This window comes from Prosopis cineraria, unplaced genomic scaffold (assembly GCF_029017545.1).
Source record: "Prosopis cineraria cultivar Desert tree isolate PC_DT_omini unplaced genomic scaffold, ASM2901754v1 PC2193, whole genome shotgun sequence".
NCBI classification, from domain to species: domain Eukaryota; kingdom Viridiplantae; phylum Streptophyta; class Magnoliopsida; order Fabales; family Fabaceae; genus Prosopis; species Prosopis cineraria.
The window spans coordinates 1-19,460 of record NW_026557518.1 but is presented as its reverse complement, the minus strand read 5'-3'; the positions used below and the strand labels follow the sequence as shown (position 1 = coordinate 19,460).

At 34.3% G+C, this 19,460-nt stretch overlaps 3 protein-coding genes across 3 annotated transcripts; 2 read left to right on the top strand and 1 right to left on the bottom strand.

The window, feature by feature from the left end:
• Positions 1-1,186: 1,186 nt before the first annotated feature.
• On the top strand, positions 1,187-3,709 carry LOC129301544 (serine/threonine-protein kinase CTR1-like). The gene is made up of 6 exons (XM_054940107.1): positions 1,187-1,667; positions 1,773-1,792; positions 1,901-2,057; positions 2,818-3,106; positions 3,214-3,286; positions 3,411-3,709. The coding sequence occupies exons 1-6, from the start codon at positions 1,528-1,530 to the stop codon at positions 3,491-3,493; spliced, it is 762 nt and encodes a 253-aa protein (XP_054796082.1). The 5' UTR covers positions 1,187-1,527; the 3' UTR covers positions 3,494-3,709.
• Positions 3,710-5,111: 1,402 nt separating this feature from the next.
• Positions 5,112-8,957, top strand: LOC129301543 (trihelix transcription factor ENAP1-like). Its single transcript, XM_054940106.1, has 2 exons — positions 5,112-6,185; positions 8,664-8,957. The coding sequence occupies exons 1-2, from the start codon at positions 5,276-5,278 to the stop codon at positions 8,675-8,677; spliced, it is 924 nt and encodes a 307-aa protein (XP_054796081.1). The 5' UTR covers positions 5,112-5,275; the 3' UTR covers positions 8,678-8,957.
• Positions 8,958-12,809: 3,852 nt separating this feature from the next.
• Positions 12,810-16,463, bottom strand: LOC129301545 (protein LIGHT-DEPENDENT SHORT HYPOCOTYLS 10-like). The gene is made up of 2 exons (XM_054940108.1): positions 15,796-16,463; positions 12,810-13,206 (listed from the first exon to the last, which is right to left on the bottom strand). The coding sequence occupies exon 1, from the start codon at positions 16,313-16,315 to the stop codon at positions 15,824-15,826; it is 492 nt and encodes a 163-aa protein (XP_054796083.1). The 5' UTR covers positions 16,316-16,463; the 3' UTR covers positions 12,810-13,206; positions 15,796-15,823.
• Between the last annotated feature and the right edge of the window lie 2,997 nt (positions 16,464-19,460).

Sequence of the window (19,460 nt, the reverse complement as noted above, 5' to 3'; positions counted from 1 at the left end):
CCCAGTTTTTTTTATATTTACTTTTTCTGTTGAAGAAGCTAATCCGGTAGCGCTATAGAAGAATGCTTGTATTTTTCCTCAATAAAGAAAATAATTATATTCAAAAAAAAGAGGAAAAAAAAAATCTATGCAACTAAAATCTAATTCTTCCATTTGACAGAAAGGACAATTTTATGTCCCTTTTAGCTATTCATTTCAAGACTTGAGCGTGTTTCAGCATTTGGACCTTATTTAAAGGAGCAACAAGGAGAATCCTAATTGTAACCATTGGTAAAGGTTGTAGTGTTGTTACATTGAAATTGAGGTGGTTCACGCTTAACGGTAATTAGATCAATAGGGACTGGGGTATTAGAGGATTAACTGTACACATTTGTTTGCATAACTAGAGAAAGGATATGTAGATGACGGCATGGATGAATTCTAATAGAGGTGTACAGTTAAATCCCTAAATGCCGTCCCTTTTTCCCAACTGTCCTGAACCCCCTTAATTTCCACTGACAAGCTCAGGGAAGAATTATAATACTTGCATGCAGGCAAAGAAATCAAATTTGAAGAATTTAAAATGAAGAACTTGAAAATTAATGAGACTTAAAATTAAGAAAACATTGAGCTTATGGATTTTTGAGACAACAAGTTGTTATATGCTTTGAGTTTGGAATATACTTACCTTTGGTGGCTCTGGGTTTGGCCAGTTAACTTTGAAACAATCCTTAGGTTTCTGGATATGCAATAGGTGAATATCTAGTGGAGATTTGTATTGTTAGCAAGGAGTTGATTAAAGTTCAAATGTGTAATGAATGAATTTTTAGACGTGGTGTTTTGTAGGATTAGTTGGATTAGTTAACATTGGTAATCAGTTAGTTTGTTAAGCCCTCAATTAGTATAAATGAAGAAGCATCAGAAGATGTTGGGAAGCATATCCAAAATGAAGTTGAAGTACAGGAGTCAAATGTAATCCACTCTCTATCAAGATCCTGTGTCTGTGAAAGACTGAGAAATGAGAAGTCACCGGACATTGAGGATGATACCATAGAAAAGTATGTATCACATAAATTTGAATCAGGGAAATGATGGCTTGTCTGGTGCCTGGTTATCCAAATGATGGAGACTTTAGTGTTAGTTTTTCTTTTTACCTGGCAGTGTTTCCCAACCAACTTAAGTAATTGGCCTTTTGGCTTGTTGAAGTTGTTTAGTTAATGGCTGTTTCAAGGGATTGCCCTTTACTGATGATCTAAGTCTTGTCCCAACGTTGTAATTTTATTTGCTCTTGTTCTCATAGACAAGTCATATATATATATATATATAATGCGGAGATTATTTTTCCTTAGAAGAAAACCGAGAGAACAGCTGGCAACACATGAATCTGCCCCCAGGCTTTTTGGCTACTCTAAATCATAAAGAGAAAAGACGTAATGAGTAATTACATTTTTGAATCTGAACCATGAATTGAGAAAGGAGATAGAGATTGACATGACAAGTAATTTATTTATTAGGTGACTGACGCTGAATTTTGCTGCTGGACCATTCATGTGTTATTTTTCAGGTTTTTTCGGAGAAGTATTCCGAGGCATATGGAATGGGACAGATGTTGCCATAAAGGTTTTTCTGGAGCAAGATTTGACTACTGAAAACATGGAAGATTTCTGCAATGAGATAACGATTCTCAGGTATCTTGTTGCTCAAAATATCACTTGACATCATTTTTTTTTTCTGCGTAACATTTTCTAACTACCATGCTCTGTTCTTTTGTATGTGTATTTGTCTTTGTCCAGCCGGCTTCGACATCCTAACGGTACGCATGAACATGTACTTGCTATTCCTATATAGTTGAAACGTTATTTCATGTACATGTTCTCTTTGAGTCCAACAGTTATTTATTGCAAGATCATATTTTATGCAGTTATTTTATTTCTTGGTGCATGCACAAAGCCTCCGCGTTTGTCAATGGTTACTGAGTATATGGAGATGGGATCTTTGTATTACTTGATCCATTCGAGCGGTCAAAAGAAGAAGCTTAGTTGGCGGAGAAGACTGAAGATGTTGCGGGATATATGCAGGTAAGTTTTCTGCCAATCTGTAACTTTCAAAATCATTTCATTTTCATTGGAATTCATGCTTAACTAATGTTCCATGCTGTGGCTTTTGCATTTGTTGTCGCCCAATAACAAATCACTAGCTATCAGTTAATTGGTGGTGTATTTTTTTGTGATTGTATTATTGGACTTTATTTTACGTAATTCTCCCTAGGCTTTAAACTTGCAACTTTTATTCGAAAATAAATAAATAAATAAATAACAAATCACTAGAAGATTTCCTTGCCCATTTATTTTCACCTGGGGAATTTATTTTATAGGGTTATAATCTTTTTCCATAGACGTTTGTCCTGGATAATAGAAATGTCATTTTCAAGTCTTGCAGAGTTTTGAAAAGGGTAAAAAGCTTTTGTATCTTTTTTACCAGGTTCTGTAATTATAACATGACTAGTCCCCCCCCCCCCCCAAAAAAAAAAGAAAAAACCCGGGGGGGGGGTAAGACAAGCGTATGGTTTTCAATTAAATTATAGACCTGTCATGTGATTTTTTCAGAAAATTACACGATTATCGTATTCTAATCGGAAATCTTGATAGCAAAGATATAAAATGCTTTGGTTAAGTCTAGCTCTTTTGGCTTTGGTAAAAAAAAAAAAAAAAAAAAATCTCTAGTTCTTTTAATGTTGGTCCAAAAAGTGTAGTTCTTTTTAATTAGTTGCAGGCTGACGATGAAATGATTACATATGATCTATTACTTTACATTTACAAGAACATCCTGTTGGCGTAGGGGGTTGATGTGCATACATCGTATGAAGATAGTTCACCGTGACCTGAAAAGTGCAAATTGTCTTGTGAATAAGCATTGGACTGTGAAGATCTGTGATTTTGGGCTTTCAAGAATAATGACAGATTCTCCCATGAAAGATTCTTCGTCAGCGGGGACTCCTGAATGGATGGCTCCTGAACTTATTCGAAATGAACCATTCACAGAAAAATGTGATATCTTTAGCCTGGGGGTCATAATGTGGGAGCTTTGCACTTTAGATAGGCCATGGGAAGGTGTACCACCAGAGAGGGTACACACTTTGCGGCTTTCAGTTTCTGTATTGCTCGTTGAAAGTTTTCCTCTCGAGGTCCGAAATTTTCAATCTCTGATGTTGGATCATCTTTCTCTGTTGATCAGGTGATTTATACCGTTGCTAATGAGGGATCTAGGCTAGAGATTCCTGAGGGGCCGCTGGGCAGGCTGATTTCAGGTCTCTGCAACTGCCAAAATATTTATGATCCTTTTATTTTTCGCGTTTCATCATACCACGATGGCTGAATTTAGACCTGTCGGCTGATCGCCATTTTAAATGTTTTTTCCTCCCTCATGTGCAGATTGCTGGACAGAACCTCATAAGCGGCCAAGTTGTGAAGACATCCTTTCTCGTCTGCTTGACTGCGAATACTCTCTGTGCTAATACTACATCCTTTTATCTTTGTACATAAAAACTTTTGGTAGAGTTGTCACCTTGCGCGGTGGCGGACGCACGTTAACGTAAGGGGGGGGCATAATCTCTGAAAATGCCATGTTGGTGAGAGAAATTTATATAAGGCTCCCCCATTCTCTGCAAGTTTGAACCTACTGTAATGAAAAATTTGAAGAAACACAATGATAGAGAAAGTATATTCGAGAATTGGAGCTGACAGACGAAGCATTTTAGATTCTTTCAAAAGCTTTATACTTCAATAATGGGTTCCACATTAAGTTTCCATGCAAGAAATGAGAGACTATTAGTTTCAGATTATAATGTTTGAAGAAGAACAGTGTAGGAGAGAGGGATTGCGTGAGAAAGAAAGAGGTGAGAAAGAGAGATGTGAAATAAAGAGCGATTTTTTTTTTTTAAATAAAACACATAGAAGGACAAGACAGTAAATGAGAGGAGAGAGATCATGGGAACTTGAAACTAGAGTAAATGGAGAGAATGGGATAGCTAAGGCTTGAGTGACATTGTGTGTGTGTGTGTGTGTGTGTTTTAATGAAATTATTTAATTTAATGTATTTGTTTAATTTGTAAGTATGAGTTCATGATCATTTACTCCGTTGTTTATAGTTAGTTAAAAGGGGATAAAAATGATTTAGTGTATAAAGGTTTTATATTTTTAGAACTTTTAAATGAAAAATATAATTTTTAATAAAATTTTAAGGTACTTAATATAACATTTAAATATACTTTTTAAGTAATGATAATAATAATTAAAATATAAATATTGCCCCTATTGAGCTTAGGTCCTCCGTTCGCCACTGACCTGGCGAGGCACCCTCGGCTGATGCTGCTGCAGATTACTATTGTGATTTTTTCATCCATCACCTGTCTTCGTTTTGAGCCATGAAAACTAGATGAATTCTGTTTCACTTCTCTGAGCAATGAAAATAGTCAAAATATTTCCGATCCGAGTTTTTAGATTCTGTCATTATTGGATGTTATATTGTTGACTTAAAAATGGGTGGTGACTTGTGTGAAACGCAGGCATGTTCAGCTAACTCCCTGGTCCCAGCATTGCCCTTTTTAGAGAAAGATCTCATCATTTGTTCAGGCGCTGTGCTATGAATAGACATTTTTCCCCCGCCATCACACATTCTTGTCTTCTCTGTTCAGGGTGGATAACGGACATCCTCTTTTTTACGGATCATTTTACGAAGTTCAGAGACCATATTCTCCCAGACGCCGATATCTATAGGAAGTATTAGTATACATAGCGAACTATGATTTACCTTGATGCACATTGCATGAGGGATTAAAAAAAAAAAATTCCTTAAGACTATTTCGGGTCATGATCTTGGGCAAGTTGGACCAAGTGGTCTTTTAGGTTGTGGTCGTGAAGGGGGAAAAAAAATATATATATATATATATATAGAGAACTCCTTCGTCCTTCCAGAAACGGTCAATCGCGTTAACTAGTTTCAAAGCCCAAGATCAAGAGCCCAGCCCATTAAGATGAAATTTCAAAATGGGCTTGGCCCATAAGCCGACTAGCATTGCTAGGCAAAATTTCGATCAAAAATCCAAAAAAGGGAGTTTCCCGCACGGCGATCGGCTATCATCGTACATTGGCGCTGGCAAGTTTCCGAGTTGGAGTCACCATATTGTCTGACCTGAGAACCATTTCTTCCTTTCAACGCCGGCAGTACTTGCTAAAAGCATAACCGCACCGCTTGTGCTTCTCCAATTATACTCCGCCACCTCAGTACTGCGTCCCTCATGGACTCCCTCACGGGAGCTCCGTCGCCCACCTCTACTGCTCCGTCCCGGTCGTCGCCATTTCCCGGACGGGAAGACTGCTGGGGTGAGGACGCCACCTTCACTCTCATCGATGCTTGGGGCGAACATCACCTCGAGCTCAATCGAGGGAACCTCCGTCAGAAGCACTGGCAAGAGGTCGCCGACGCTGTTAACGCCAATCACGGCCACGTCAAGAAGGCGCGCCGAACTGACGTCCAGTGCAAGAACCGCATCGACACTCTGAAGAAGAAGTACAAGATCGAGAAGAACAAGGTCATCGATTTCGACGGGAACTACACTAGCCCTTGGCCCTTCTTCGCCCGCCTTGACGCTCTAATCGGCGATACCTTTCCAGTTAAGAGACTTCCTCCGGCGATTGACAGTGGCCGCCGTAGCTCCCCTCCCGCTAAGTCTCCGGCCTGGGTAATCTCGCATGTGCCGGTCGGCCCCCGATCCGCTACTCAAAAACGGCCGTCGTTACCGGCCACGGCACCGGTGAGCATGAAAGATTCATCTTTTCGCCGGAACTTCTCAGCTTTCGCAGCGGCAGCTGCAGCTGCGGCCGAAGCAGGGGATGCAGGTAGTGACGATTCGGATGAATCGAGGTCAAGTAGTGCCAGTGAAAGTAGGAAGAGAGGAAGAGAAAGAGAAAGAAAGAGGGAAAGCGATAGAGATTTAGAATTCGGATACAGAGAGCTGGCACAAGCAATAGAGAGGTTCGGGGAGATATACGAGCGAGTAGAGGCGGCGAAGCAAAGGCAAATGGTGGAGTTAGAGAAACAGAGGATGCAATTTGCTAAGGATTTGGAGTACCAACGGATGGAGCTTTTCATGGAAACGCAGGTCCAGCTTCAAAAAATCAAGCGCGCCAAGCGATCTTCTCAGGCTGGTGAGTCTTATCACTAGAGCCATCACTGCAAATGCTACAGCGCGCCTTTTTGCTTAGTTCTTCTAATTTCATGTTACTGTTATGTCAGCTTAGACCCCCTTAAATGTGGCTTCAATTTGATGCTTGAACTCTATACTAAACTGGTGTCTTGGGTTCGTGCTGTTGTTTGTGGTTTGCCGCGTGGGAAATAAGAATTCTTCAGTGACTTTAAGTAATGCGTATTGGTATAGGAAAGAAAGTGGGAACTTGATAGCAATATCATTTTGCTATAGGCGTTCATTTCGGAATTACTTAAGTTGTGATGGGGGTGTTTTAGTTATAGAGATATTAGATCAATTTGATATCATTTGGTTCCTAATTTTTCATCTAATTTCTTTCCTAATTTTCATCAAATTTCTGATGGAAAATGCATTTCTTGGGTATGTTAGCTCTGTGTTGGTGTTTGAGTCATCGCTTAGTTTGATGTAGTGAACAAACATAAATACTTAATACTATTTGGAAATCACTTGGCAGATTATCTCATATCTTTTGATCCTTTGTCATGTTAAATATTTTTCATTTTACATGTCTTTTGATATTTGCATAAATTTTTTTAATGTAAACTATTTTAGTTTAATCAAATATGTTGTCTAGTTCAATCAAGTTGACCCTTGTGTTGTGATGTGCTAAAAATTGGTTTCATGTCTCTCGTTCGTTCTCTAGTATTGATATAGATTGAGAGATTCAAGTAGCCTTCACTCACAATTCATAAGTACCTCTTACTTGGATCATGAGGGTCTGCTCCAGTTGTACTGATTGCTTCGCCCATCTTGTATGCTACCTTGAACTTAGATTTCCCCCGCTTTTTGGCTTCTGAAATGAATGAATTGTGGCATGCCAGCATGCCAAAATGTAGCTCTACATTCTACTGTATGGGTCATACTTGACTAACCATTGGCTAGGAAACGTTCAAACTGTTCTTTACTTAGATCTTATTCAAGAAACAAGATCTTTGTTATATTGTGCTCCAATCTACCCTCCTGTAATTTAGAATGAAGATTTTATTTTTTGACATATAGTAATCTGGTGGGCACTGGGCAGTAAGCTTATAGTTTGGTGTTACTTCTTGGTTGAAGGCCATGATTTTACCAAAATTGTCCAATTTTAGTGACATGGAATCAGATGGTTGCTAATTTAGTGCCACAAGTGATTGAATACAAAGTCAGCCAAATGTAAATTCGTCAATATCTATTGCTAAAAATGGGTCATTCCATAAACACAAACATGTTTTAATGGTTATATATATTACACATAGAATATACACCATCTCCTCATGAAGAAAATGAGTTTTTAGGGATAAAAATGCACAATTTAGTATGTTAATAGCATATTTTTTAACGGGGCACAACGGCACATGGTGGAGCAGTGTCTTGTATGCAACACTTTGGTGTTTAAGTATTGATATGGCACACTTTTGCATTTACAACTTGGACCATTTTTGTTGGTGCATCTTGTAATAGGACACCGGCACATCAGTAAAGGCAGAAGCTAGTTCATGTCTCTTATGCTTAATATTTCTCCTCTTTCACTCTCCTTTTCATTCTCATCTCTTCTTCTTGGTTCTTTCCAATCCTAGTTGGATTTGATGATCATTATTCTTGCTCTAGCTCACAAGCACTCTACTACATACTAGATTATTTCTAAACTTTGCTTTCTAACCTTTTGTCAGTAGCTTAAGATTAGATATTTGGCTCTCCTTCACCGTTCATGATTAGACAAGTTAAACAATGTTGCAGTCGCATTAGATTTCTCCGGTGTGTTCTACATTTTGACACACCCCTAAAAAAATTGTGTAATTTTTTGTCTCATGTGCACTTGTCTCAAAGTTTGAGTGCCCATGCGTATTGATGTTTTCATATGCACGTTGTCTATAAAATGATTCAACTTGTAGTCGGTGCTAAAAATGAATTGTTCCTTAGTTTCATGTAATTTTCATTTTCTGTTAAGGACTTGGTGATAAATGCAAATTAGGAGCACGCACACTGTTTCTATCTATTTATTACTCATGCATGTCTACGTCCTTCCCATTGTTACTTTAAACACTTTTGAACGATAGTTAAGTCCTTGTTTGTTTGTACTAATTCCTAAACTTCCATCCTTAAGCCATAAATAGAAGGTAGGTAGGACCTTTAAAATTATACACAATATATGCCCATGTTTGTGAGATATCAAATATTGAATCAGAGAGATGGCACTTCTTTATTGATTTTTTGCCCCCAAAAAGTTATTATCAAAATACCTTAAATCAAGTAAGTTCTTAAGAATACGCCAGTAACCTTGAGTATGTACCCTAATTTCTCTGTGGACTGAACATTTGGAATTGATTGCATTATTATGAGTGTTCTTGTCTTTGCATTATTATCATACAATTATGAGCGATAGGAGATTTAACTTACTTTTATTCATCTAATTTTTTTGTTTTGATTTTGCTCTTAACAGACAGTTGCTCATAATAAGCGGCGATGGAGAATCCTGCAGTGGGGAAATACATAGAATTTAGCTTTGGATATGAAAAATATAGGTCCTCTTTTTTCGGATGAAAGGAATCTAGTCTAGGAAATGTATTTTTGGGTCAAGTTTGGATGTATCTATTTACATGGCACTTACCCTTGTGAATTAAAGTTAGTGTCTTTTATTACTGGTTGAGAATTAGCGGAAGGTATAGCGAACTAGAAGGCTGTCAAGGCCTGCTCAAATGGAAATCTTATTTCTTAAATTCATATCAATTTTCAATCCTATGTTCATTGCTTTATTTTCTACATTATTACGATATAATAGTGCTGTTTTGTTTTTTTTTTATGTCTTAGTTTTCCTTGGTAATTTTTTTTTTAACCCTGTTTGTTATTTTGTTGAACTCAACAAGTCTTGTGTGGCCTAACAATTGCCTAATCAATTGCCCATTTTTTTCACCGGAAAAAAGGGCCAAACTTGGACTCAAGCAAATTTAATCTAATTTAATCTCGTAGCAGCCCAATCGGAGCCCATCATTCTCTGGGGTTTGTTAGTGACTTTGTCATTCTCTTGGGTGTTTGCTTAGAGCCTAGCCTTTGAAAATGGGTGGGTTTAGATTGGGCTGACCCAATATATAGCTTGTTGTACAGGAGAAATGACAATAAATCTCTTCAAATTATATAAATAATAATTTAATTTTTTAAAATATTATAATATGAATAAAATTTTTAAGATCTTTTTTGTCATTAAAAAATTAATATAAATAATTAAATTATTTTTAGTTTAAATATCAATTATCATTTATAAGATTTGTTTTAAAATTTATAACTTTTCTTTGTGAAATTGTAAGAATTTAACATTAATTTGTAAGTTTGTATTTGAAATCATGATATTCCTTAAGTATTGTAAACATTAATTATCATTCATAAATTTTGTTTTAAGATTTATAACTTTTTTTTACAACAACAACAACAACAACAAGCCTTTATCCCATTAGGTGGGGTCGGCTACATGGATTGCAAGACGCCATTGTGCTCTATCATTTATTAAACTTTTAGGAATATTATTAATTAAGAGATCGCGTTCAACAACTTCCAAGAGTGTTCTCTTAGGCCTTCCTCTACCTCTCTTAATCGGACTCAAAGTTATATGTTCCACTCTTCTCACTGGTGCCTCCCTTGGTCTTCTTTGTACATGCCCAAACCATCTCAACCGATTTTCTACCATTTTTTCCTCAATAGGTGCCACCCTCACTTTTTCGCGTACGTACTCATTTCGAATTTTATCTTTACGTGTATGTCCGCACATCCATCGTAACATTCTCATCTCTGCTACTCCAACTTTATGCTCTTGCTGTCCCGTTAGAGCCCAGCATTCACTACTATATAACATTGCCGGTCTGATAGCAGTGCGATAAACTTTCCTTTAAGTTTATTAGGCACCTTACGGTCACAAATAACTCCTTTAGCTTTTCTCCAATTAAACCACCCAGCTTGAATTCTATGTGAAATATTTCCACTGATTTCGCCATCATTTTGAATAATGGCTCCCAAATATCTAAACTTTTCCACTTGAGGTATAATTTGATCTCCCAATTTCACTTCCAAATTATTGTCGAATATTCCTTTACCAAATTTACAATATAAATATTCCGTCTTACTTCTACTCAGACGAAAACCTTTCGACTCCAATGTCGTCCTCCATAATTCAAATTTACAATTAACCTCTTCTCTTGTCTCCTAAATCATAAAAATCAAATATCAATTTGCAAGTTCGCATTTAAAATCGTTAATTAAAGGCAACTTAATTATTTATATTAATTTTTTAATGATAGAAAAGTCTCTAAAAATTTTAAAAAAATTATGATATTTTGAGAGATTAAACTATCATTTATATAATTTAAAAAAATTATTATCATTTTTCCTGTCTTATATATTTAATATATTTTTATTTAATCAAATAAAGTAAAATGATTTTAATATATTAATAATATTAATAACAAAAATTTATTATAGTAAAAATAATTTATAAAAAATTATGTAAGTATTGATTTAATTAGAAATAAATATCAAAGTATATAAATTTTATCTTATACATATACACTCCTTCCGTCCTAATCTGCATGGCATTTTTTTTTGGAAAAATTATAATTACTGGTGAAATTTATTAAATATGATTTATAATTTTATAAACTTAGAAAAAATACTTTTCATTAGTAAGGGAGAGAAGAAAATCTATTTAAGAAGTCAAATAATGAGAGATAATAGTAAAAATAAATATCACCCGTAAAATCTTTTTTTAAGCGTTTTATATTTCGGATGAGATGAGACTTGATCAACCATAATTGAGGAAGCTGCCATTCAATTATTAATATAATGAACCTATTACCTAATTTATTTTAATCTTTTTATAAAATATAAAATCTATATAAAGACCGCAGTTTAGTTTTGTTCAATAAAATGACAACTGATATTTTGATCGGTGCTGTTTCGGATGTGTCTATATTTCGTTTTGTGCTGCACAAAGTCTGTCTGGTACAACTTTTTGTCCAAAAATGCAAGCTCGTTTAAGGTAATGGTTAATCTTGTGCCTCAAATGCTTGTAGTGTTTGTTATTAGGCCTCAGCGCCGTTTAGGTGAACGAATGTTATTTGAACTTGAAGGGGGGGGTAGGGGGAAGAAGAAACTAAATTCTGATTGTTTGTCGGGTGTTTTATTGTTTATTTTTAATAAAAGGCTATTCAATAATCTGCTAATAGGTACTATATATGAAAAATGAATATAAATATTTTTAATAGATATAAACTTCTCAAGAATTTTAAGTTAGATATAATAAAATAAGGAAAGGAAAATGGGTTATATACGTGATTAGAAACTCAAGATAATACTCATTCCGTCCCAAATTATAAGGCACTTTTAAATAAAATCTCACATATCGATAAATCTTATTAAATATACCTAAGAACTTTATCTTTTCAAAATAAAAATATAAACTTTTAAAAATACTTACCATTTAATATATTAAAAAGAGAAAAAAAAAAAATTAATTATGAAAAGAAGAAGGATAATATTAAAATTGGCATATCTAATGAAATATTAATCTATCCAAAATTTTTTATATTTTGAAATAAAAAAATTCCTTTAAAAACGTCTAATAGTTTATAATAGAGGAAGTGATTAACAACATCGTAGCAGAGTACGTAGGGACACATGTATGAGTTGAGAATAATTAGACCGCGCAAAACCGTGATTCATGGGAAATGCAAATTCGCCATGCATGGAAAAACCATGAGTTTTCCTTTCAAATAATTAGTTAAAGGGGCTGAAACATTCATAAATCTTTGATGTCTTGGAGAAATTATATATTACTCATACGATCAAAGTCAGCGATATATAATTTTGAATCAATAACAATCATGCTAGCTATTCAAAATTCTCAATATCAAAACAGTTACGTTTGTTTAGACTCCATATATAGAGTTATGTACATAGGGAAACATTATAGTTCATTATAAGTCATTTCTTCTGCTCACTCATGACCGATTCATTAGCATGAAAATCTATATAGCTCAGCGATATACATTAAAGAATCAAATTAAGAGATGCCCTCAATTAGCTCACATTAATAGCACACAAAATGAGCTCTCAAGTTTATTTGACTTCACAATAGAGGAGGTCAAAGCAGAAGTCGAAAGACCTAGAATGAATGGAACAATATTGCCAAACATATCTCTGCTTCCATGACAATAATCTAGGTAATAAACTTCACATATAGCTAAAGGGATAAACTCTTGAGGGAGAAAAGAATGTAATTTAATTTCTTCTTAGATCATCATTCATAACTGGTAGGTTTTCTCACTAATCAATCCAAATCATATAGTCAAGTGTTCTAATTGTGCATGTACAAACCTAATTAGTGAAAAAGCTAAGGGTCTACTTCCCTTTTCTTTATATAGTCGATGAGAAGACACCAGACTCTGAAAATTATCATCCACTATTCTTAATTATATTTTGGGATTAACTCTCTATATCCAGTATTTCGAAAATCCAAAGTAAAGTCACCACTCATCACAAATACCATCCGGAGCTTCATCAGAGTCTAAATTTATTTACTCAATAGTTCTAGAGACACTCCTTTAAATGAACTTTATACATTTGAAAGATATCAGATTTATGTCAGTAAAAGAGAGATGGGCCTCTTCTCATGACAGTACACTCGCACGCACCCACAGTAATTGAAGAAATAATACATGTTACATTTTAATGGAACAGATCGGTGGGAACAGTTGCATATATATAGATAGATAAATAAAGTTTAAATTTTACAAGTTACAAACTGACAGTTGATTGAGATATATGTTTTGCAACGGCAGGCAGCTACAAATTCCCAAGTAAACAACAGAAAATTTTAACATTGTGCATACCATGGATGTTTATATCAGATACATAAAACCAAACCTCTCACATATAGATTGTGCATCACTGAATTGTTATTAAGAACCCCCTCCAATGTGATTGTACGCTACAATTCTCTGGACATATTAAATCAACTAATCATCATTAGTTTGACCAATAAATGACTAAATACTAATAAGAAGTATCTGTTTCAATTAGTTGTCCGTCAAATCCTTTTTAATTAAGAAATAACACAAGGGTTGAGAACTAGCATGCATGTCTGTGTAACTTAAAGACGCGAAAAAAGAAAGAAACAGAAAAAATAAATAAATAAAGAAACAAAACTAAAACAACAAAAGAGGGAACATTAACATGTGTAGAGATTCCTAAATGACAGTGACCAAAAATGACATATTCTATGCACTGTCAAAGTTTGAAGCCTAAAGTTTTTGTTGTTATTGCAGATTTTTGCACCATAATAAAAATCCTGATGATGTGCGTGCCATGTGTGGACCAACTATTTAGTCATGTGTTTAAAACGTGGTACAATACATACCTAGAATGTTTTAGTACTCCTATAAAGGGAAATAGATCGATTTCTCTACTTGGGGAGGAGATTTACTTAACTCACCGTGATATTAAGAAGAAAAGGAAGAACAAGAAAACCCTAAACAGCTCCAAGCCGATATTAATTTCCCAGATCTAAACTGTATAAACTATGCACGCTCTAGCAAGCAAGGCTAAGCAGAAAGACGTACAAAAAGTTAATTGTAGACAGGCTAATTATAAATTAATTGTACACATATATTTCACAAACGAAAAAAATGATCGCACAGCCCAATTATAAATTAATCATTTAACATTCTCAAAGAATCAAAGGTGGGGTAAGTCGTCACCGTACACAATTTTTAGAAATGCATATTTTCTTCAAGTACGTAAAGAGATTTTCTCCTATAATAAAAAAATTTAATATTACTTGTGAGAACCTTTTTGGTTATCACATCATCAAGCCAAGCATATTTCTCCCAAACGAACTTATTTATACTTGACATTGATAAGATCAACATCCAATAGCATCTTGACCAGGAGAATAAAACTGTTAAAAAAACTGTCCCACAGAATCAGATTGAGACGACATGAAAATCTAGATGAGGTACGATAAAAGAGCGCATCAAATGGTGAACCTATAAATATATACATATATATATATATATATATATATCAAATCATCCCTTGCATGGATTTTCACTAATATATAGGAATATATAATTGGGTACATGATAGAGGTGGTGAGACAGTGTTAAGGTTGACAAAACATTTTAATATTGAATTAGCATCAGGCTTCTCCAAGGTATCAGTAATAATCCGAAAGATTCTTCTCAATCATGACTTGATATAGTATAAAATTGTAAAGTTTTGAAAAAAGCCTTACAAAAAGGATGCATTTTCAACGTTTTTACATGTCGGAAAGATGATTTTACTTAGATTCTAAAGGCTAAAACCTTAATATATCATGTGAATTCAATCATTCGTTCATTTGATGCTCAGTCACAAAAGGAAGTGTATGACATCTCATCACTTATAAAACCATCTTCATGTGACAGGCAAAATCCGCGGGATCCAAAGTTAAATTAGGGCAATTCAAATAACAGACAATTAACTGATGAGGAGCCTACAGTTTTTTTTTTTTTCTTGTCATAATTTGTGTGCGCGTTTGAGATTTTTTTTTTTTAACCAACAAGTGTTTGAAATCATGTTGATAGAATATAATAACATCGAACAATCTATTTAGCCATGCTCACCTAATGAAGTGACACAAGGCTCTGATAACATATGTAACCTATGCATGGATATACATAATATATTTGGTATTGTAAACACATATATAGAAGGTGCATGAAGGAATACTATGACTAGCTTCCTACGTTTGGGAGCACACAATTCCTGTTCGATGATTAAAAGTAAATCCAAGCGCAAACACGAGTTTTAAGTCAATTGTAGTACTATGTAACAAGTGATCAATCATTGCAAGTTTTAATTAACTTCCATTATTTCTTAGTTTTATATTGACGTTATGGCTATTTATATATATATATATATATATTGTGTGTATACAAAAAATATAATTAAAAAAAGCATCCCAAAAAACATAGCTTTAATTGCAGTGAACAAAATCACCTAACATCCGCTAATACTTCACCATTATATGCATGTAATTAATTAATTAATTCTTAGGTCTTGACATAAGGAATAAAATTTGACGCTATTGACTCAATAATCCAAGTAAGCAGAGCGTGATGAGTGAGAATGGTCAGGTTAGAGAAAGTGTGTGTGTGTGTGTGTTGAATTCAACTAATTACCATATTAGTAGAAACGTCTTTAACATCAAGTGGACAGTCCTAGAGCTGGATTCTTCATTTCTCTTGTTGGAGTTATATATATATATATATATATATATGTAGATGTTAACGTTTAACATCCAAAAGTTATACTAGCTAGCTAACCGTATTATTAACCACCTGACATGCATGTATGCTTCACGACCATTACAATGGGTGACACGAGGAATATATGGCACTAGAGAAATTAATCAGGACAATGCATATATAAGCTATAGCGACTGAAGATCAATGATGACAATCCAAGCAATTAGGCAGAGTATATATATAAGACAAGAACGGCCAATAAAGATGAAATTAGTGAAAGTAAAGTATGAAATCAATTACCATTATAGTTGAATAAGCAAAGCGTTGATCAAGAGAAGTGGATGGTGCTACTGGTAGAGCTTGATTCTTCATTCCCCTTACTGGCGGTCTTCTTCTTCTTCTTGTAAGGGATGCCTCGAGCCTTGGCCTGGCACTCTCTAACCTCACGGAGATACACTCTTATGGCACCGCTAGCAAAAGGGTTAGTCTCAGGGGACCCACCGTTTTCCTCGTAGGCGGCCCTCAGCCTTCCGATGAGGGCATCCAGGCTGCCCCAAGCTTGTCTCAGAGGGCACGTGCACGGCGCCGGAGGCTCTGGCTGGCCGTAGAACATGCACCCTTCTACGTGAACCTTGGTCTTCCCGAACTGATCCAGATACCTCAGAAACTCCAGAACGTGCCCGCAATTGCACTGTGATAGAGCCACTGGTGGCCTCTGGTTCTTCAAGTACTGCCCAAACGTGTTCCAATCTCTCCTCTTCTGCGACTCATACCGGCTCAGCGCCGGCGTTGCTCCGGAGCTCGACGATCCCTCGGACATGGCGGTTTCTGGATCAGGTTGATCGGCTTGATTGATTGTTTGTTTTTTTTTTCTTCCTTGAAATGAATGTGGGGGGGTGAGAAGTTATGTAATTGAGGTGAAAGGAATAGGAGATGTGAGCGAAGAAGAAGATGGAGTTTAATTTCACGACGTCATTGGGCTGCTCATACATGAGTAGACATTTTATGGGCCATATTGCTTTGCTTTTTCCCCCCTCTCTTTTCATATCTCTTTCTTCAGTACTGTTTCTTCATTTTTTTTTAAACTCTTTTTTCTTTGGTGGCAATAAAGTTAAGTTTCTATCATATGTATAATCATGTATATGCACAATTATTGTTTGCCCCTTGTACACATACATGTCTTCTTGCCTTGTTATTGAAGCTATCTAATTTAAAATTATGGTTCCATATGGATGGCTTTCTCAGCCACCATCATCTCTGTTTGCTATTCTACTGGAGGATCTCAAGATTCTAGCTTCTGGTTTGGCTGATAGATCTGGCATTGGCTAACGTTTGTTTGTTTTGCAGGTGTTGTTCTAGTTTTTTTTTTGTTTCCCTTTGGGTTTTTCAGTTGTATCCTAGGCGTTATTTTCTGCTTTCCTTAGTCTATCAGTGAGTGTAATCTCTTTTTTTGTTATTAATAAAATGTCCTGTGTCTTGCTTTAAAAAAAAAAAAAAACCATTATTGGCCGAACCAGGATCAGTCCCTAAATCATTTGATTCCAATAGGCACTATAGCTAGCTAGATGCTAAACATGCTCTGCACAATTAATAAAGAAGTGCATATTATATTATATGCACGCGCGGTACGCTCCAAGTTTATTATATATCTAGAGGGATTAGCCTTAGAAGCTGATGGTTTATTTTAAAATTGAGTTCAAACAGAACTTCTATATCCTATGGGTTGAACTGTGATGGTTTAATGAGATTAGAGTAATTAGGTACAAATGTGATTAATGAGATCGGACGTATGTTTAGTAAGTAGCAATGCATTAAATAAATAAAAAAAATTATATATAAGTCTCGTGAAATAAACTTATTTTTAAATAAGTCTCATAAAATTTAAAAATTATAGTCAAATACTTTGAGACTTAAGTGAATTAAAATTAAAGTGTAAAGATAAAAATATATTACATCAATCAAATAATTTATAGCTATCTTATCAATAATTTATAATTATCATTTTAATATTTTACAATTGTAATTTTGCACATCTAATATTTAAATCTATCATGCATTACTGATGAAATTTAGCACTAATTATTTACAACTAATTCATCACTAGTTATTTAAAATTATCACTTCAACATTTTACAATTATAACTTCATATATTTAATAATTAAATTAATCATACATTATTAATAAAGTTTAACATTAATTGTTGACAAAACTATCTTATTAATAAGTTACAACTATCATTTCAATATTTTAAAACCGTAATTTTTAATAAGTGTATTATTATTTTATACCCTAATTTTCAATTATATTCAAATTTTATGATTTTTAAATTTTATGAAATTTATTTATAAATAAATTTTTTTCATGCAGCTTGTATGTAATTTTCTCAATAAATAAACAAGGCGTCTGATTTTAATAGTATCGGAAGGAAAAACTCAGTTTTAGACCAAGACGAGAGACAATTAGGACGGTGAACAAGTAAGCTAGATTTATTTATTCACTCATTGTTAGTGATATTCTGTAACTGTTGAATTGGAACTATTGTTCTGTCAAGGCCACCAAGAAGTCAAAAGCCAGTTCTGAGGGCGATAATAATAACGAGAGAGATCAGATCTGGCAAGAAGCTTTTTTTTTTTTTTTTAATATAAAGACACGAAAAATTTGGGTAAGGTTGAACAAAATTAAATCATGTCAGATTTATAAAGAATTTGCATCCTGGGGGATATCACCATAAATAATAACATCTGACAAGAAGCTTTGATTCAAATATATGACCTCGTGAAGTGCCCCCAGTCCAAGGCAGATAGGCAAATAATCAAGAGAATCTCACTGTTTATACTTGACTCGTTGATTGAAGTGAAAATACATATAAATGTGAAAGAAATCGACTGCTGAGTTGCTGACATTGTTGAGGTCGCTATTATGGATGTCTTCGTCAAGTTGAGACTGAGAGTACCAGTGGAATGTGAGTACTGTCTTCAATTTTATTTATAAATTATTTCTATCAATTTTATTAATATTAATATAATAAAAATATAAAAAATAAAATTAAATAAAATTTTAAATATGACTTTTAAATAAAAAATAAATTAATTATATAATTTTGTTAAAAAATAATTTAAAAATTTTAATTTGATATAAAATATTTTTATTAATTAATATAATTTATAAAGTGAATGATTTATGATTTTAAAAAGTAATTAATATTCCGGACCGGTGAACTAGTATATGCAGAAGCGATCTCAAAATAATTAAATATACACGCACATCTCTGGTACGAACACAAATAAACTTTTTTCCAGAAACAGCGTATATACCAGGTTTTTGTACCTCTTTTTCTGCTGCTCTGCATGCATGCCATTAAATAGTAAATACTTTTACCGTACGGTACTTTTTTGACCGGCCTGTTGAACCTTTTTCCCCATCTTTTTCCAAACTAATTAAGTTTTAATTTCAGTAGCTATTAATTCTCTCTGTATATTGCTGATTCGCTGGGTCTTTAATTATCTATTTTTAATTGTGAGTCAGAAAATTTTATTTAATATTTATCGATAATTAGCTGACTATGTATCAATTCATATGTGGAATAAAAATTCTAATTAGTCATCTTAGTTATAATTAGGTGAAATGTGTGGGACCTATTAGCTAGCTATAGTTTTGAAAGGAAGATACCCTTGGGCCTAAAAGGGAAGCTTGCTCGTTTTTCAAAAAGTATTTTCGAGGAAATGAAATGTTTGAGCAAGCTTGTATGTGAAAGCACGTACTTACGTCAAAATGGTAATAGAAGCAATTCTTTTTCTTAAATAGAAAGTAGGAACAAACAATTGTTTTTTTTTTCTTTTAAGATAAAAAATACACCCTTACGAACAATCATCACCCAATCTCTCTACCGACTCGAATCATTTTCATTTATATGCCCATGTTAGATTATATTTTTGAAATTGATAATATTTTCAAAAGATATTAA

What these genes read in the sequence shown, in the direction of transcription:
- LOC129301544 (XM_054940107.1), top strand. Translation starts at nt 1,528, where the DNA reads ATGTGTTATTTTTCAGGTTTTTTCGGAGAAGTATTCCGAGGCATATGG. An exon ending in AATGAGATAACGATTCTCAG is followed by an intron (nt 1,668 to 1,772) that starts GTATCTTGTTGC and finishes GTCTTTGTCCAG; the next exon opens with CCGGCTTCGACATCCTAACG. An exon ending in ATGTTGCGGGATATATGCAG is followed by an intron (nt 2,058 to 2,817) that starts GTAAGTTTTCTG and finishes CTGTTGGCGTAG; the next exon opens with GGGGTTGATGTGCATACATC.
- LOC129301543 (XM_054940106.1), top strand. Translation starts at nt 5,276, where the DNA reads ATGGACTCCCTCACGGGAGCTCCGTCGCCCACCTCTACTGCTCCGTCC.
- LOC129301545 (XM_054940108.1), bottom strand. Translation starts at nt 16,315, where the DNA reads ATGTCCGAGGGATCGTCGAGCTCCGGAGCAACGCCGGCGCTGAGCCGG.